General features: G+C 47.9%; 1 protein-coding gene across 1 annotated transcript in view; it reads left to right on the forward strand.

Moving 5' to 3' along the window:
• LOC147104262 (uncharacterized) overlaps positions 1-15,196 on the forward strand; it is a 270,460-nt gene that overhangs the window by 97,212 nt on the left and 158,052 nt on the right. Inside the window, exon 10 of the mRNA XM_085962175.1 lies at positions 12,978-13,119. Within this exon, the coding sequence (XP_085818301.1) occupies positions 12,978-13,119 (142 nt within the window). The remainder of the gene's footprint in view (positions 1-12,977; positions 13,120-15,196) is intronic.

A 15,196-nucleotide genomic window follows, 5' to 3' on the forward strand; every position in this document is an offset into this window, starting at 1 on the left:
GTCCTTGTTCCATCAGCTAATGGGAACAGCTTTTCTCTGTCTACCTTATCCAAAACGTCATAATCTTGTACACCTCTATCAAATCTCCCCCCAACCTCCTTTGCTCCAAGGAGAACAACCCCAGTTTCTCCAACATAACCCCCTGTAGCTAAAATCCCCCATCCCCAGAACCATTCTTGTAAATCTCCTCTGCACCCTCTCAAGGGCCTTCACGTCCTTCCGAAAGTGTGGTGACCAGAACTGGACGCAATACTCTAGTTGTGGCCTAACCAGAGCTTTATAAAGGTTCAGCATAACTTTCCTGCTTTTGTACTCAATACTTCTATTTATGAAGCCCAAGATCCCACATGCTTTGCTAACTACATGACATTCAACGGCATTACCATTGCCGAATCCCCCACCATCAACATCCTGGGGGTCACCATTGACCAGAAACTTAACTGGACCAGCCACATAAATACTGTGGCAACAAGAGCAGGTCAGAGGCTAGGTATTCTGCGGCGAGTGTCTCACCTCCTGACTCCCCAAAGCCTTTTTACCATCTACAAGGAACAGTAAGGAGTGTGATGGAATACTCTCCACTTGCCTGGATGAGTGCAGCTGCAACAACACTCAAGAAGATTGACACCATCCAGGACAAAGCAGCCCATTTGATTGGCACCCCATCCACCACCTTAAACATTCACTCCCTCCACCACCGGCGTACCATGGCTGCAGTGTGTACCATCTACAAGATGCACTGCAGCAACTCGCCAAGGCTTCTTCGGCAGCACCTCCCAAACCCGTGACCTCTTCCACCGAGAAGGACAAGGGCAGCAGGCGCATGGGAACACCACCACCTCCAAGTTCCCCTCCAAGTCACACACTATCCTGACTTAGAAGTATATCGCTGATCCTTCATCATCGCTGGGTCAAAATCCTGGAACTCCCCACCTAACAGCGCTGTGGGAGTACCTTCACCACACGGACTGCAGTGGTTCAAGGCGGCAGCTCACCACCACCTTCTCAAGGGCAACTAGGGACGGGCAATAAATGCTGGCCTTGCCAGCAACGCCCAGATCCCATAAGCGAATTAAAAAAAAAAACTACTCTCAATATGTCCTGCCACCTTCAATGATCTATGCACATGAACCCCCAGGTCCCTCTGTCCCTGCACACTCTTTAGAACTGTGCCATTAAGTCTATATTGCCTCTCCCTATCCCTTCTGCCAAAATGCATCACCTCACACTTTTCTGTACTAAATTCCACCTACCACTTGTCTGCCCATTCTATCTATGTCCTGTTGCAGTCGATTGGTATCCTCCTCACTGTTTGCCACAGCTCCAAGTTTGGTATCATCTGCAAATTTTGAAATTTTACTCTATTTCAATATCCAAGTCATTTATATATATCAAAAAAAGTTGTTCTAGCACTGACCCTTTGGGGAACACCATTGTCTACCATCCTCCAGTCTGAAAAACAACCATTTACCACGACTTGCTGTTTTCTGTCCTTAAGTCAATTCCTTATTCAAGCTGAAACTGACCCTCCTATTCCATGAGCCTCAACTTTGTTAACCAGCCTTTTTTGTGGTACTTTATCAAACGCCTTCTTAAAATCCATATAGACAATATCCACTGCATTCCCTTCATCAACCTTCTCTGTTACTTCATCAAAAAATTCAATGAGATTAGTCAAACACAATCTGCCTTTTACAAATCTGTGCTGGCTCTCCTTAATGAACTTAAACCTCTCCAAGTGCCTGTTAATTTTTTCGCTGATTATTGTTTCTAAAACCTTACCCACCACTGATGTTAAACTGACCGGCCTGTAGTTATTAGGATTGTCCTTACATCCTTTCTTGAACAAGGGTGTCACATTTGCCACTTTCCAATCCTCTGGTACCTCCCCCGTATCTTTGGTAGATTGGAAGATTATGGCAAGCCCTTCCGCTATCTCCACCCCCACTTCCCTTAGCAACCTGGGATGCAAGCCATCCAGACCAGGCGACTTATCCGCTCTTAGCATATCCAGCCTTTCCAGTACATCCTGCCCATCAATTTTCACCCCATCCATTACCTCTACCATCTCCGCTTCTACTGATATTTTGTCAGCATCCACTTCCTTACATAGTACAAAGTACTCATTAAGTATTCTAGCCTTGCCCTGCGCCTCTAAGCATATATCACCTTCTTTGTCCCTAATAGGCCCCACCCTGCCTCTTACTACCCACTTACTATTTACATGCCAGTAGAAGATTTTTGGGTTCCTTTTTATGTTAACTGCCATTCTATTCTCATATTCTCTCTTATTTTCCTCTTCACTCCCCCTCTCAATTTATTGTATTTGGCCTGGTTCTCACTTGAAGAATTCACCTGACCTGCATCAAACATCCTCTGTTTTTGTTTCATCATCTTCTCTATTTCCCTCGTCATCCAAGGAGTCCTGGCTTTGGTTCCCCTACTTTTCCCTCTTGTTGGAATGTACCTAGCCTGCACCTGAAACATCTCCTCCTTAAAGATCACCCATTGTTCCGTTCCAGTTTTTTCTGTTAATCTTTGGTTCCATTTTACCCTGGCTAGTTCCCCTTTCATCCCATTGAAGTTAGCCCTCTTCCAATTTAGAAGTTCTACTTTAGATTGTTCCTCTGATCTAAAACTTATGATATGCTGATCACTCTTACCCAAGTGTTCTCCCACAGACACTTGATCCACTTGGCCCACCTCATTCCCCAGCACCAGATCCAGCAAAGTCTCCTTCCTAGTTGGGCTGAGAACATACTGGTCAAGGAAATTCATAGAAACATAGAAACATAGAAGATAGGAGCAGGAGTAGGCCATTCGGCCCTTCGAGCCTGCTCCGCCATTCAATGAGATCATGGCTGATTATCCAAATTCAGTACCCTGTCCCTGCCTTCTCCCCATATCCCTTGATCCCTTTAGCCTGAAGAAATATACCCAACTCTTTCTTGAATATATTTAATGAACTGGCCTCCACTGCCCTCTGTGGCAGAGAATTCCACAGGTTCACCACTCTCTGGGTGAAGAAATTCCTCATTTCAGTCCTAAATGGCTTAACCCTTATCCTTAGACTATGACCCCTGGTTCTGGACTCCCCGGCCATCAGAAACATCCTTTCTGCATCTAGTCTGTCCAGACCTGACAGAATTTTATAGGTTTCGATGAGATCCCCTCTCAATCTTCTAAACTCCAGTGAGTATAAGCCCAATTGACACAATCTCTCCTCGTACGTCATTCCTGCCATCCCAGGTATCAGCCTGGTGAACCTTCGCTGCACTCCCTCCATGGCAAGAACATCCTTCCTCAGGTAAGGTGACCAAAACTGCACACAATACTCAAGGTGCGGTCTCACCAAGGCCCTGTACAACTGCAGCAAGACATCCTTGTTCTTGTACTCGAACCCTCTTGCTACGAAGGCCAACATACCATTTGCCTTCTTAACCGCCTGCTGCACCTGCATGCTTACCTTCAGCGACTGGTGCACAAGAACACCTAGGTCTCTTTGCACTTCCCCTTCTCCCAATCTATTGCCATTCAAATAATAATCTGCCTTCCTGTTTTTGCCACCAAAGTGGATAACCTCACATTTATCCACATTATAGTGCATTTGCCATGTTTCTGCCCAATCACCCAACCTGTCCAAATTGTACTGGAGTTTCATGACATCCTCCTCACAGCATACCCTCCCACCCAGCTTTGTGTTGTCTGCAAATTTGGATATATTACATCCAATTCCCTCATCCAGATCATGAATATATATCGTGAACAGCTGGGGTCCTAGGACCGATCCTTGCGGTACCCCACTAGTCACTGCCTGCCACTCGGAAAACGACCCGTTTATTCCAACTCTTTGCTTTCTGTCCTCCAACCAGTTCTCTATCCAAGTCAATACCTTGCCCCCAATCCCATGTGCCTTAATTTTGCACGCTAACCTCTTATGCGGGACCTTATTGAAAGCCTTCTGAAAGTCCAAATACACCACATCCACTGGTTCTCCCTTATCTATTTTACCAGTTACATCCTCAAAAAATTCCAGTGGATTAGTCAAGCATGATTTACCTTTTGTAAATCCATGTTGACTTTGTCCGATCCTGTCACTGCTTTCCAAGTGCTCTGCTATTACATCTTTTATAATGGACTCTAGCATTTTCCCCACTACCGATGTCAGGCTTACCGGTCTATAATTCCCCGATTTTTCTCTGCCACCTTTTTTGAATAGTGGGGTAACATTAGCTACCCTCCAATCCATGGGTACTGTTCCAGAGTCTATTGAGTTCTGGAAGATGACCAGCAATGCATCTACTATTTCTAGGGCCACTTCCTTAAGTACCCTGGGATGTAGATTATCAGGCCCTGGGGATTTATCGGCCTTCAGTCCCATCAATTTTCCTAACACCATTTCCCTACAAATACTGATATCTTTCAGTTCCACCCTTTCATCAGACCCTATGTTCTGCGGTATTTCTGGGAGGCTATTTATGTCCTCCTTTGTGAAGACAGAACCAAAATATGTATTTAGTTGGTGTGCCATTTCTTTGCTCCCCATTATAAATTCCCCTGATTCTGACTGCAAGGGACCTACGCTTGACTTCACCAATCTTTTCCTCTTTACATATCTATAAAAGCTTTTACAGTCAGTTTTTATGTTCCCTGCAAGCTTACTCTCATATTCCATTTTCCCTTTCTTAATTAATCCCTTTGTCCTCCTTTGTTGAATCCTAAACTGCTCCCAATCCTCAGGATTATTGCTTTTTCTGGCCAATTTGTATGTCCTCTCCTTGGATCTTATGCTATCCCTAATTTCTCTTGTTAGCCACGGTTGAGTCACCTTTTTTGTTTTATTTTTATGCCAAACTGGGATGAACAACTTCTGTAGTTCATCCATTCGGTCTTTGAATGTTTGCCATTGCCTATCCACCGTCAACCCTTTGAGTGCCATTCCCCAATCAATCCTACCCAACTCGCTCCTCAGACCATCGTAGTTTCCTTTATTTAAATTGAGGACCCTAGTTTCTGAGTCAACTACTTCATTCTCCATCTTAATGAAGAATTCGATCATATTATGATCGCTCCGACCCAAGGGGCCTCGTACAACAAGATTGCTAAATTAATCCTTTCTCGTTACATAATACCCAGTCTAAGATGGCCTGATCTCCTGAATACATTTCAGAAATTCCTCCCCTCCTTTCCCTTTACGCTAACATTATCCCAATCGATATTTGGGTAATTAAAGCCCCCCAATATCACCACTCTATAGTTCGTGCACATCTCTGATTTCCCTGCAGATTTGCTCCTCTATTTCTCTCTCACTATTTGGAAGCCTATAGAATACCTTCAGTAGCGTGATTATACCCTTTTTGCTTCTCAACTCTAACCAACTGGATTCTATCCTTGGCCCCTCAAGGACATCTTCTCTTTCCAACACTACAATGTCTTCCCCAATCAGTACTGCCACCCCACCTCCCTTTTTGCCTTCCCTATCTTTTCTGAACACCTTGTATGCGTGAATATTAAGCACGCAGTCCTCACCATTTTTAAGCTACTTTTCCGTTATTGCCACTACATCATATTCCTACACACCCAATTGTGCTTGTAGCTCACCAGCCTTATTCACCACACTTTGTGCGTTTACATACATGTCTTTGTATTCCTCGTAATCCTTCTTAGTGTGCTCCTATCTAATATGGTACTACTTCCTTCTCTAGTATTATCCAACACTCTCCCTCCTTTATGCACATTATTCCTCTTTTCTACTTCTATATGCTAGTGCCCACCCACCTAGTGCCACCAGTCTTTCCCCCAGGACCTGGATCCAGTGCCAGAAGAAATGTAATGACCTCACACGTGTGGTCAAGGTGAGTGAATGCATCTTCAAATGCCATATCCGACCATCTGCTCCATTAGCCTCACACACTGCTCAATGCGCCACACCCCCCATCACTCACCTACCAACAATCTCGAGCATCATGACTCATACCTCACAATCATAGCTTCACCCCACATCTCACACCTTGCACACAATGCCAGCTATTCAATCATGACAGGCACATCACCCGAACACATTGCACCACACTCACTGACGCACTTCCCTTTCTCTTTCAGGCCAACATGGCTCACAACTGGCACGAGCAGGAGTAAACAGGCAAGCACGGCTGCAGAACCTGACCCAGCTGGAATAGACAGTTCTAGAGATAATTGGAGGGGCCATCACTATTGGCGAGGCTGAAAGCATTGATAATGATGGTATGCTCATATCTAATCCTTCTTCTCACATCCCACTTCCCCCTCATCACACAATCTCTTCTCACTTACAAACTGCTGATGGTGTAAGCATGCACATCTTGCTTTCCCCTCCTTCCCTCACCACAACCCGACCCCTATGCCTTTCCCCTTTCAGAGTCCCAAGAACTGCCACCAGCCCAGCTTGTTCAGGAAGAATTAGAGGAGGAGAGTGATGGAGATGAGACACCGTCACTCGATCTGACACTCCCAGGCACCAGCACAGAAAATGGCACTGTGCGACCTTGTGGGCTGCAGCCAGGCCGGGGGAAAGGGTAGCGCAGGTGCCAGCTCCCTGGAGGGCGAGGTCGCTCATAAGTACAGCTGCAGAGCACTCAGAGGAGTACTTCGATGGGACGGCCTTCAGAAGAAGCGTGATGACATGCACACGGAAATGTTTGGTGCAATGGCAGGCCTGCCAGAGAGCCTCTTGTCACTGTCAAGGAGCATAGGGGAGTCCGGCTCCAACATTGCACGGGGCTTTGCACGGAGCTTGGAGCCCATGATTTCCAGGCTGGAACTTATGGGCAACTCCATTAGAGCACTTGTGGACATATGATGCTGGATGTGATGGACAATGTTGCAGCTTCCATTGCAGCACAAGCAGAAGAGACTTATCATCTGCGTGATGCAACGGAAACTCAGACTTCAGTCATGCAAGCTCAGACTGCTATCATGCAGGCTCTGCTTGCTGCCATGCAAGGTCAGACTGCTGCCATTGTGGCTGGGTTTACGAGTATGGAAAGGGGCTTGCAGGGTCTCGTAGCAGTCCAGCAATCTCTCTAACAGATGGCTAAGAATGCTGAGGCACCGCCCCGGGGGAGTAGCAGTGGCTTGGTGGAGCAAGGACCTGTTGTCCTCTCTCAGGATGACAGCATTCGTACTTACACCACTGCCACCCCGCAAGTGCTATTGCAGTTGCTTGTCAGCCAGCCAGCCCAGACTGCTGCCACCCATGCCGAGGTGGTGCAGTCTGCAGCTGGGCCTTCTAGGCCCCGAGTTGCTCGAGGTCATCCTGCAAGGCCATCTGCAGTGTCCCCCACGGAAAGTCAGCAGCCACTGGGGTAGCACTTTGTAGAAGCACTAGAGTAGGCAAAGGAACACGAAAGGCAGACACTAATGGAATGCATAAGGGTGATTAGTTGACTTTGTAATGTAATATTGGAATTAATCATTTATAAATTATGTTTGGAATGTTTGTTTTGTGTTAGCTTTCATTTTAGCATTGTGCCCAAGAGGACGCTGTGATGTTCCGTGACAGAGAGATGTTAAGGTGGAGAAGAATTGAGCAATGGGGTTCTGTGGTTTCATTCAGGGAAAACAGAATCTGATGATGCGCTAACAGACAGCCCATCTGGAACGGGGATTCGCAGGCTGCCACCTCCCTTCCTCTTCCTCTTTTTTCTCCTCCTCCCCCTGAAGTGGTCGCAGAACCCAAGGTGGCAAGGGCTTTGCCCTCATGATGACTAAGTTGTGGAGGATGCAGCAGACCACCAGGAATTGGGTCACCCGCTCCTCCCGAGCAGTGAAGGCAGTGGAACCTTTGCTTGAGCACCCCGATGGTCTGCTCGATGAGGTTCCTCGAGGCAGCATGGCTGTCATCATATGATCTCTGGCCACAAGTGGTGGGGTTGTGGAGGAGATTCATCAGCTAGGTGTAGAAGTGATAGTTCTTGTCTCAGAGCAACCATCCTCGGTTTCAACATGGTGGCTGGAAGATTGCTGGATGAAGGCATCATGACTGCTGCCAGGATTGAGGGCATTCACCATCATGATGCACTGGGCGCGGTCACGCACCAACTGCACATTAAGTGAGTGGTATCCTTTGCAGTTACGGTATTTCTCAGCATTGATATGCAGCGCACGTAAAGCCACGTGTGTGCAGTTGCTGGCGCCTGCACCATGGGGAAGCCCTATATCCTGGCAAAGCCACATGTACGCTCCTCCTGCTTCTCTCTGTTGAGAGAGAAGACAATAACGTCCCTTTCCCTGGAGTACAGAGCCTCTGATCTCCCGGATACAGCAATGGATAGTGAATGGGTAGATGTTAGCGATGTTGCCTTTTCCAGCCTGGAAGGATCTGCAGGTGAAAAAATTGAGTGCCATGGTCACCTTAAGGGCCACTGGCAGAGCCGCCGTCACCCTGCTCTGAAGCTGCAGGTCTGGTTCCAAGAGGTGGCAGAGTTCTGCAGCCACTTCCTTGGTGAAGCAGAGCTGCTGAATATGCTGCTCCTGGCTTAGGTGTAGGTAGGAGATGTGCTCCCTGAAGATCCTAGGTGGGTAAGGCCTCCTGCTGAGAGCCCTCCTCCTCCTCCCTCTGCGAGAAGCTTGTCTTTGCTGCCCCTGCTCCATCTCCCTGTCATGGTGCAGAGCGAGGGGGACCACACCTGGAGTACTGTGTGCAGTTTTGGTCTCCTTACCTAAGAAAGGATACACTTGCCATAGAGGGAGTGCAGCGAAGGTTCACCAGACTGATTCCTCGGATGGCAGGACTGTCATATGAGGAGAGATTGAGTCGACTAGGCCTGTATTCACTAGAGTTTAGAAGACTGAGAGGGGATCTCATTGAAACGTATAAAATTCTGACAGGGCTAGACAGACTGGATGCAGGGAGGATGTTTCCCCTGGCTGGGGGGTCTAGAACGAGGGCTCACAGTCTCAGGATACAGGGTAGGACATTTAGGACTGAGATGAGGAGAAATTTCTTCACTGAGGGTGGTGAACCTGTGGAATTCTCTACCCCAGCGGGCTGTGGAGGCCAAGTCACTGAATATATTTAAGAAGGAGATAAATTTCTCGACACAAAAGGCATTGAGGGGTATGGGGAGAGAGCGGAAATATGGTAGAGAGATAGAGGATCAGCCATGATCTTATTGAATGGTGGAGCAGGCTCGAAGGGACGAATGGCCTACTCCTGCTCCTATTTTTCTATGTTTCTATGACTGTGAGTAGAGCCCCCATGATTGGGAGCAAGTGATGTAGTCAGAGGCCTTCCAGTTGCAGCCAACACCTTCCCAACGTCTAGCAGCACTCCCTGCACACTTTAACAACTTTGTAAATATCTCCCAGCAAGCCAGTATTGATATAAACTCTGCAAGAGCCAGTACAAGAGAGATAATCAACTTATCTGCAAGTTGGATGTATCCCATTAAATCGTGCTGGTGGGGTGGGGTGGGGGTCCCTTGTGCAGCTGAATGCATGGTTAGCTGTGTGTTTAGGAGAGGCTGTTGTTTGGAATGGCAATATCCAAAATGGCAGGTTGTGTGTCAAATCAGCATTACACGCTAACTGACGTCACGAACTGCCTATGCTGAATACTGCCGGCGCACGCACGTCCCACCCGCACTATTGCCCTCACCAAGATGGTGACCAGTGCGGGCCGTGCCGGAACTGATGCAGCCACCATTTATTTCCCGAAACCAGCCTTAACTGCCGGTGCTAAGGTACCGAATTTCGCAGCCCAGATCTTGGGGTCTGTGCAAGGATTCCTGCAGACTGTGGGGGTAGGCCAAAGTTCAAGAATGACAGTCAGGTAAACTCTCCAGCAGCAGGCAGAAGCCCCCTCTCATTCCTGCAGTTCTGCTCCTGTGTGTGATTCCCACTCCCAGAGCAAGGCCCTGCTTGGTGGTGGATCTGCACCAATGACATGTGCATGACTCATGACATGAAAATAGATCTTTCCTCCCAGATTAACTGTATCTGTTGGGTGTCTAAATTGGAAAAGCTAATCTAATATTGCAGAATACTCAGAGCGGATGGGGGAGAAATTGGAAGCTTTAGCTCCGGCCGCTATCGCCATAAAATGGCGAAAAACCGGCAGCCGGCACTCTTCCGCCAGCTGGTGGCGGATCCATCGGCGTGGGCCATTTTCGAGCTGCCGGTAACGCTGCCAGTAAACACTAGCGCCAGGGACATTTAAATGACAGAGATCGTGACGTCAGTGAGAATGTAACGCTCACTTGAGGCCCGATCTCCAACATTGGATTTAGCCACTTACCTTACCATCAGCGCAGAACAATGACAGGGAGAGCTGTCATCTACTAGCAGGAAGCAGGCTGCAGCAACGATATTTTAAGGCATCATCCCCAATCTGTTGCACCTGATATGGTTCAGCAGTTTCAGTTGCTGTTTGTTACTTCCTGCAACTGAAACAGCTTTCTTTATTTCAAGTTTTTTGGTAACAGGGAGTGTTGCTCAAGTGCAGAGGTCCCTCATTTTTTAAAAGCTTCTGTTCACAACACTTGCTCAGTCATGGGGACCTACTGGTAGTTGACCTCGCCCTCCAGGATCTACGGCAGAGGGAACGGAGGCAGCGAGGAGGAACCTGCGTGCAGAGGCATGAGGAGGAGGGCCATGAGGGTTCTCAACAGGAGGCCTTATCCACCTAGGGTCTTCAGACAGTAGTTCTACCTCCACTTAAGCGAGGAGCAGTATCTTAGGCTACGCTTCAGCAAGGAGGTGGTCACAGAACTCTGCCACTTCCTGCAACCAGACCTGCAGCCTGAGAGCAGGGTGACTAAGGCTCTCCCAGTGGCAGTCAAGGTGACCGTGGCACTCAATTTCTTCGCTGGCAGATTCTTCCAGTCTGCAGTAGGAGACGTAGCTAATATATCACAGTTCGCCATCCATCGCTGCATCTGGGAGGTCACTGAGGCTCTCTACACCAGGAGACGGGACTATGTTGACATCTCTCTCAGCAGAGAGAAGCAGGACAGGTGCGCGTGTGGCTTTGCCAGGATAGTGGGCTTCCCCATGGTGCAGGGCGCCATCGACTGCACACTCGTGGCTTTGCGGGCAACGTATAACAATCATGAGATCTTCTGGAACTGCAAAGGCTACCACTCACTTAATGTGCAGTTGGTGTGCGACCATGCACAGCAAATACTCAATGTCAATGCCCTCTATCCTGACAGCAGCCATGATGCCTTCATCCTGCATCAGTCCGGTGTGCCAGCAATCTTCCAGCCACCACAGCAAACTCGAGGGTGGTTGCTCTGTGACAGGGGCTATCCACTCTCCACTTGGCTCAGACATCCCTCCGCAACCCCAACACTCGTGGCCAGCACTCATATAATGAGAGCCATGCTTCCACCAGGAACATCATCAAGCAGACCATTGGGCCACTGAAGCAATGGTTCCGCTGCCTTGACCGCTCGGGAGGAGCCCTCCCGTACACGCCGGAGAGGGTGTCCCATTTTGTGGTGATCTGTTGCATGGTTTAGAACTTGGCCATCATGAGGGTGCAGCCCTTGCCAGCAGGGATTGCGCCACCACCTCAGGAGGAGGACGAGGGAGAGGAGGAAGAGGACAAGGACAAGGGGCAAGAGGACGAGGAGGGAGGCACACATTCGTCCATCTGGACGGGCTGCCCGTGAGTGGCTAATCAGACTCCGATTCAAATGAATGAAACCCCAGATCCCCATTGCACACCACATCCCCAACCCCATCATACCATCCCTGTGTCACGGAATATCACATCGCTCTCCTGGGCACAAAGCTGAAGTGAGACACCCCACAAAATATTCAAAACACAATTAATAAATTTATCAATAATCACAAGACACATATTTACAATTATACTATTAACTAATCTCCCTGGTGCAATCCCTTGGGGTCTGTCTTTCGTGTGGTTTTTCCTATTGTAGTGCTGCTACCTCAGTTGCTGGCGTTCAGTAAGGGAGACTGCAGATGGCCTTGCAGGACGACCTTGAGCAGCTCCGGACCTTGAAGGCTCGGCTGTAGAGTGCACCACCTCGGCATGGGCGGTAGCAGCCTGGGCTGGCTGCCTAACAGGCAGCAGCAAGGGCAATGACGGAGTGGTAGTGGTGGGAAGAGGAATGCTGTCATCCTGAGAGGGGACAGCAGGGTCTTGCTCCACTGACCCACTGCCACTCCCACTGGGCGGAGTCTGAGCACTCCTAGCAATCTATTGCAGCACAGATTGCTGGCCTGCTGCGACACCCTGCAAACCCTCGTCGATGGTGGGCAACCCAGCCACGATGGCAGCAGCCAGAGTTTGGGTGGCTCTGCGATCTCACGCCACATGGTCCTGGATGTGTGTGACAAGGGCATCCTGCCTGTTTGCAGGTATAGCACCGCCCACCTCCTCTACCGCAGAGACCAATGCCTGGAGAGCTTCGTCAGAGAACTTACGGGCTGTCCCCCTCCGTCTATGTTCTGCCATCACTACTTGTAGGTATTGCTTCACTGTATGCCTCTTTACTGTGCTGCTGGGGCAGCTGAACAGCCAAGCAGCCTGACAATGAGGTGCTGCAGCATGAATGCATCTTCCCTTTAAGTAGTGGAAAAAGCCTGTGGCTATCATGACTGTGAATTAGACTGTCTCCGATATTGGTCCACCTGTTCAGTGTAACACCAATGGGCAGCAGTTTTAGCACTGAAATCATGACTAAAATCATGTTGTTGAAGAGTGAGGACAAATTTTGCATCTTAACTAGACCATTTTCAGGTGGCGCAGCTTAACCTCATTTAGTCTTAACACTGACACTTTCTTGGTTATATCCAATTTTTAGCCCGATGTATTCCATATTCTCTAAACAAGTGAGGATTTGCCTCCTGGGATTTAACTTCTGCTCATATTTTTGCAATTATTTTTGTGTTTATTGCATGCTTTCTTTTAAACCAGTTTTAGAATAATAAAATTTGGCAGAAACAAGTAACAATTATATCTGTTGCAGGAAATAAAATTCCACTACACTGATATGGATTCAGTGCAGCCATTCTATGAAGTATTTGTTAAAAAGGAACTGAGTTTATTTGAATTAAAACTCACAAAGAGAAAAAAGAGTGATGCTTTATGGCAAATTCTGCTGAAATTACGTAAGTATTAAAAAAGTTAGTAAATTTATTCATACCAAGCTTCATAGCAGTTAGCTAATCTCGCGTGGTATTGCACACAATCAAAAGTTTAAAAGTTTTCTATATCTATGTCTTTGTTTCTTTCCCGCTCTAATTCTTCTGTTTTTTCTTTTTTGTTTTCTATTATTCTTTCTGTGCAAGTCACACACATTCTCTAGTTGTTGAATCTAAGTCTTTGGGTTGGGGGATGGGAGGTTGGAGAGGGGGATCGGAAGTTGCGGGTAGGGAAATAGAAGGCCAGGGAGAGGGATCGGAAGCCAGGGATGGGGAATTGGAGGCCAGGGGTTGGGGAATAGGAGGCTGGGGGGGAAATAGGAGGGCAGGAGATAGGCGGACGGGCAGGACATAGGACGTCGGGGGGTGTCAGGTGATAGGAGGCTGGGGAGAGTGATTGTAAGTTGCGGTTGGGAAATAGGAGGCCGAGGAGGGAGATCGGAGGCTGGGGGTTGGGAGATCAGAGGCCGGAAGGGGTATCTGAAGCCGGGATTGGGGGATAAAAGGCTGGGGGGCAAATAGGAGACCAAGGAATTAATTCGGAGGTCCGGAGTCAGGAGGTAGGAGGTCAAACGGGAGATAGGAAGCCGGGGAGGGGTCAGGTGATAGGTGTCCAGGGAGAGGGATTGGAAAATGGAGGCTGGGGAGGGTGATCGAAAGTCAGGTGATCAGAGGGCAGGGAAGGGGATCAGAAGTTGGGGTCGGGAGCAAGGAGGCCAGGTGGATGTTACTCATCCCCAGTTGCTCAGGGGCACCACCAAGCAGAATGCCTTGTTCTGGATGGTGTCAAACTTCTTGAGTGTTGTTGCCGCTGCAGCCTTCCAGGCAACTGGTGAGTATTCCATCACACACCTGACTTGAGTCTTGTGGATGGTGGAGAGGCTTTGAGGAGTCAGAAGGTGAGCCATTTGTTGCAGCCTATCCACCCTCTGCCCTGTTGTTGTAGTCATTGCATTGATATGGTTGGTCCATTTAAGTTTCTACTCATTGATGACCCCCAAGAAGTTGATGGTGGGTGACTCCGTCAGGAGGAGATGGCTGGGCTGAAATGGTTGTAACATAGCACTTAGGGATATGTTAGTATAGTGGTTATGTTACTAGACTAGTAATCCAAGAGGCCTGGACTAATGATCTGGTAGACACGAGTTCAAATCCCACTGCAGCAGCTTGGAAATTTAAATTCAGTTAATTAAATAAATCTGGGAATCAAAAAGCTAGTATCAGTAATGGTGACCATGAAACTACTGAATTGTCGTTAAAAACCCAACTGGTTCACTAATACTCTTTAGGAAAGGAAACCTGCCATCCTTATCTGGGCAGGACCGGGACTGATGTCCTATGGGGAGTGTTTGCTCGTGCTGTTGGGGAGGGTTTAAACTAAAATGGCAGGGGGTTGGGAACTTGTGCAGGGAGACAGAGGAAAGGGAAGCAAGGATAGAAGCAAAAGACAGGAAGGAGAAAAGCAAAAGTGGAAGTCAGAGAATTCAAGGGTATAAATCAAACATGGCCACAGTAAATAATAATTCTAAAAGGTCGAAGAGTGTTAAAAAAAAACAAGCCTGAAGGCTTTGTGTCTTAATGCGAGGAGCATTCGTAATAAGGTGGATGAATTAGCTGCGCAAATAGATGTAAACGGATATGATATAATTGGGATTACGGAGACATGGCTCCAGGGTGATCAAGGCTGGGAATTCAACATCCAGGGGTATTCAATATTCAGGAAAGACAGGCTAAAAGGAAAAGGAGGTGGGGTAGCATTGCTGGTTAAAGAGGAGATTAACACAATAGTAAGGAAGGATATTAGCTCTGATGATGTGGAATCTGTATGGGTAGAGCTGAGAAATACCAAGGGGCAGAAAACGTTAGTGGGAGTTGTATACAGACCCCCAAACAGTAATGCTGAGGTTGGGGATGGCATTAAACGGGAAATTAGAGACGCGTGCAATAAGGGCACTGCAGTTATCATGGGTGACTTTAATCTACATATAGATTGGGCTAACCAAATTAGTAACAATACTGTGGAGGAAGAATTCCTGGAGTGTAT

This window comes from Somniosus microcephalus, chromosome 19 (genome assembly GCF_052327205.1).
Source record: "Somniosus microcephalus isolate GS21.2 chromosome 19, FLI_Smic_1.0, whole genome shotgun sequence".
Lineage (NCBI taxonomy): Eukaryota > Metazoa > Chordata > Chondrichthyes > Squaliformes > Somniosidae > Somniosus > Somniosus microcephalus.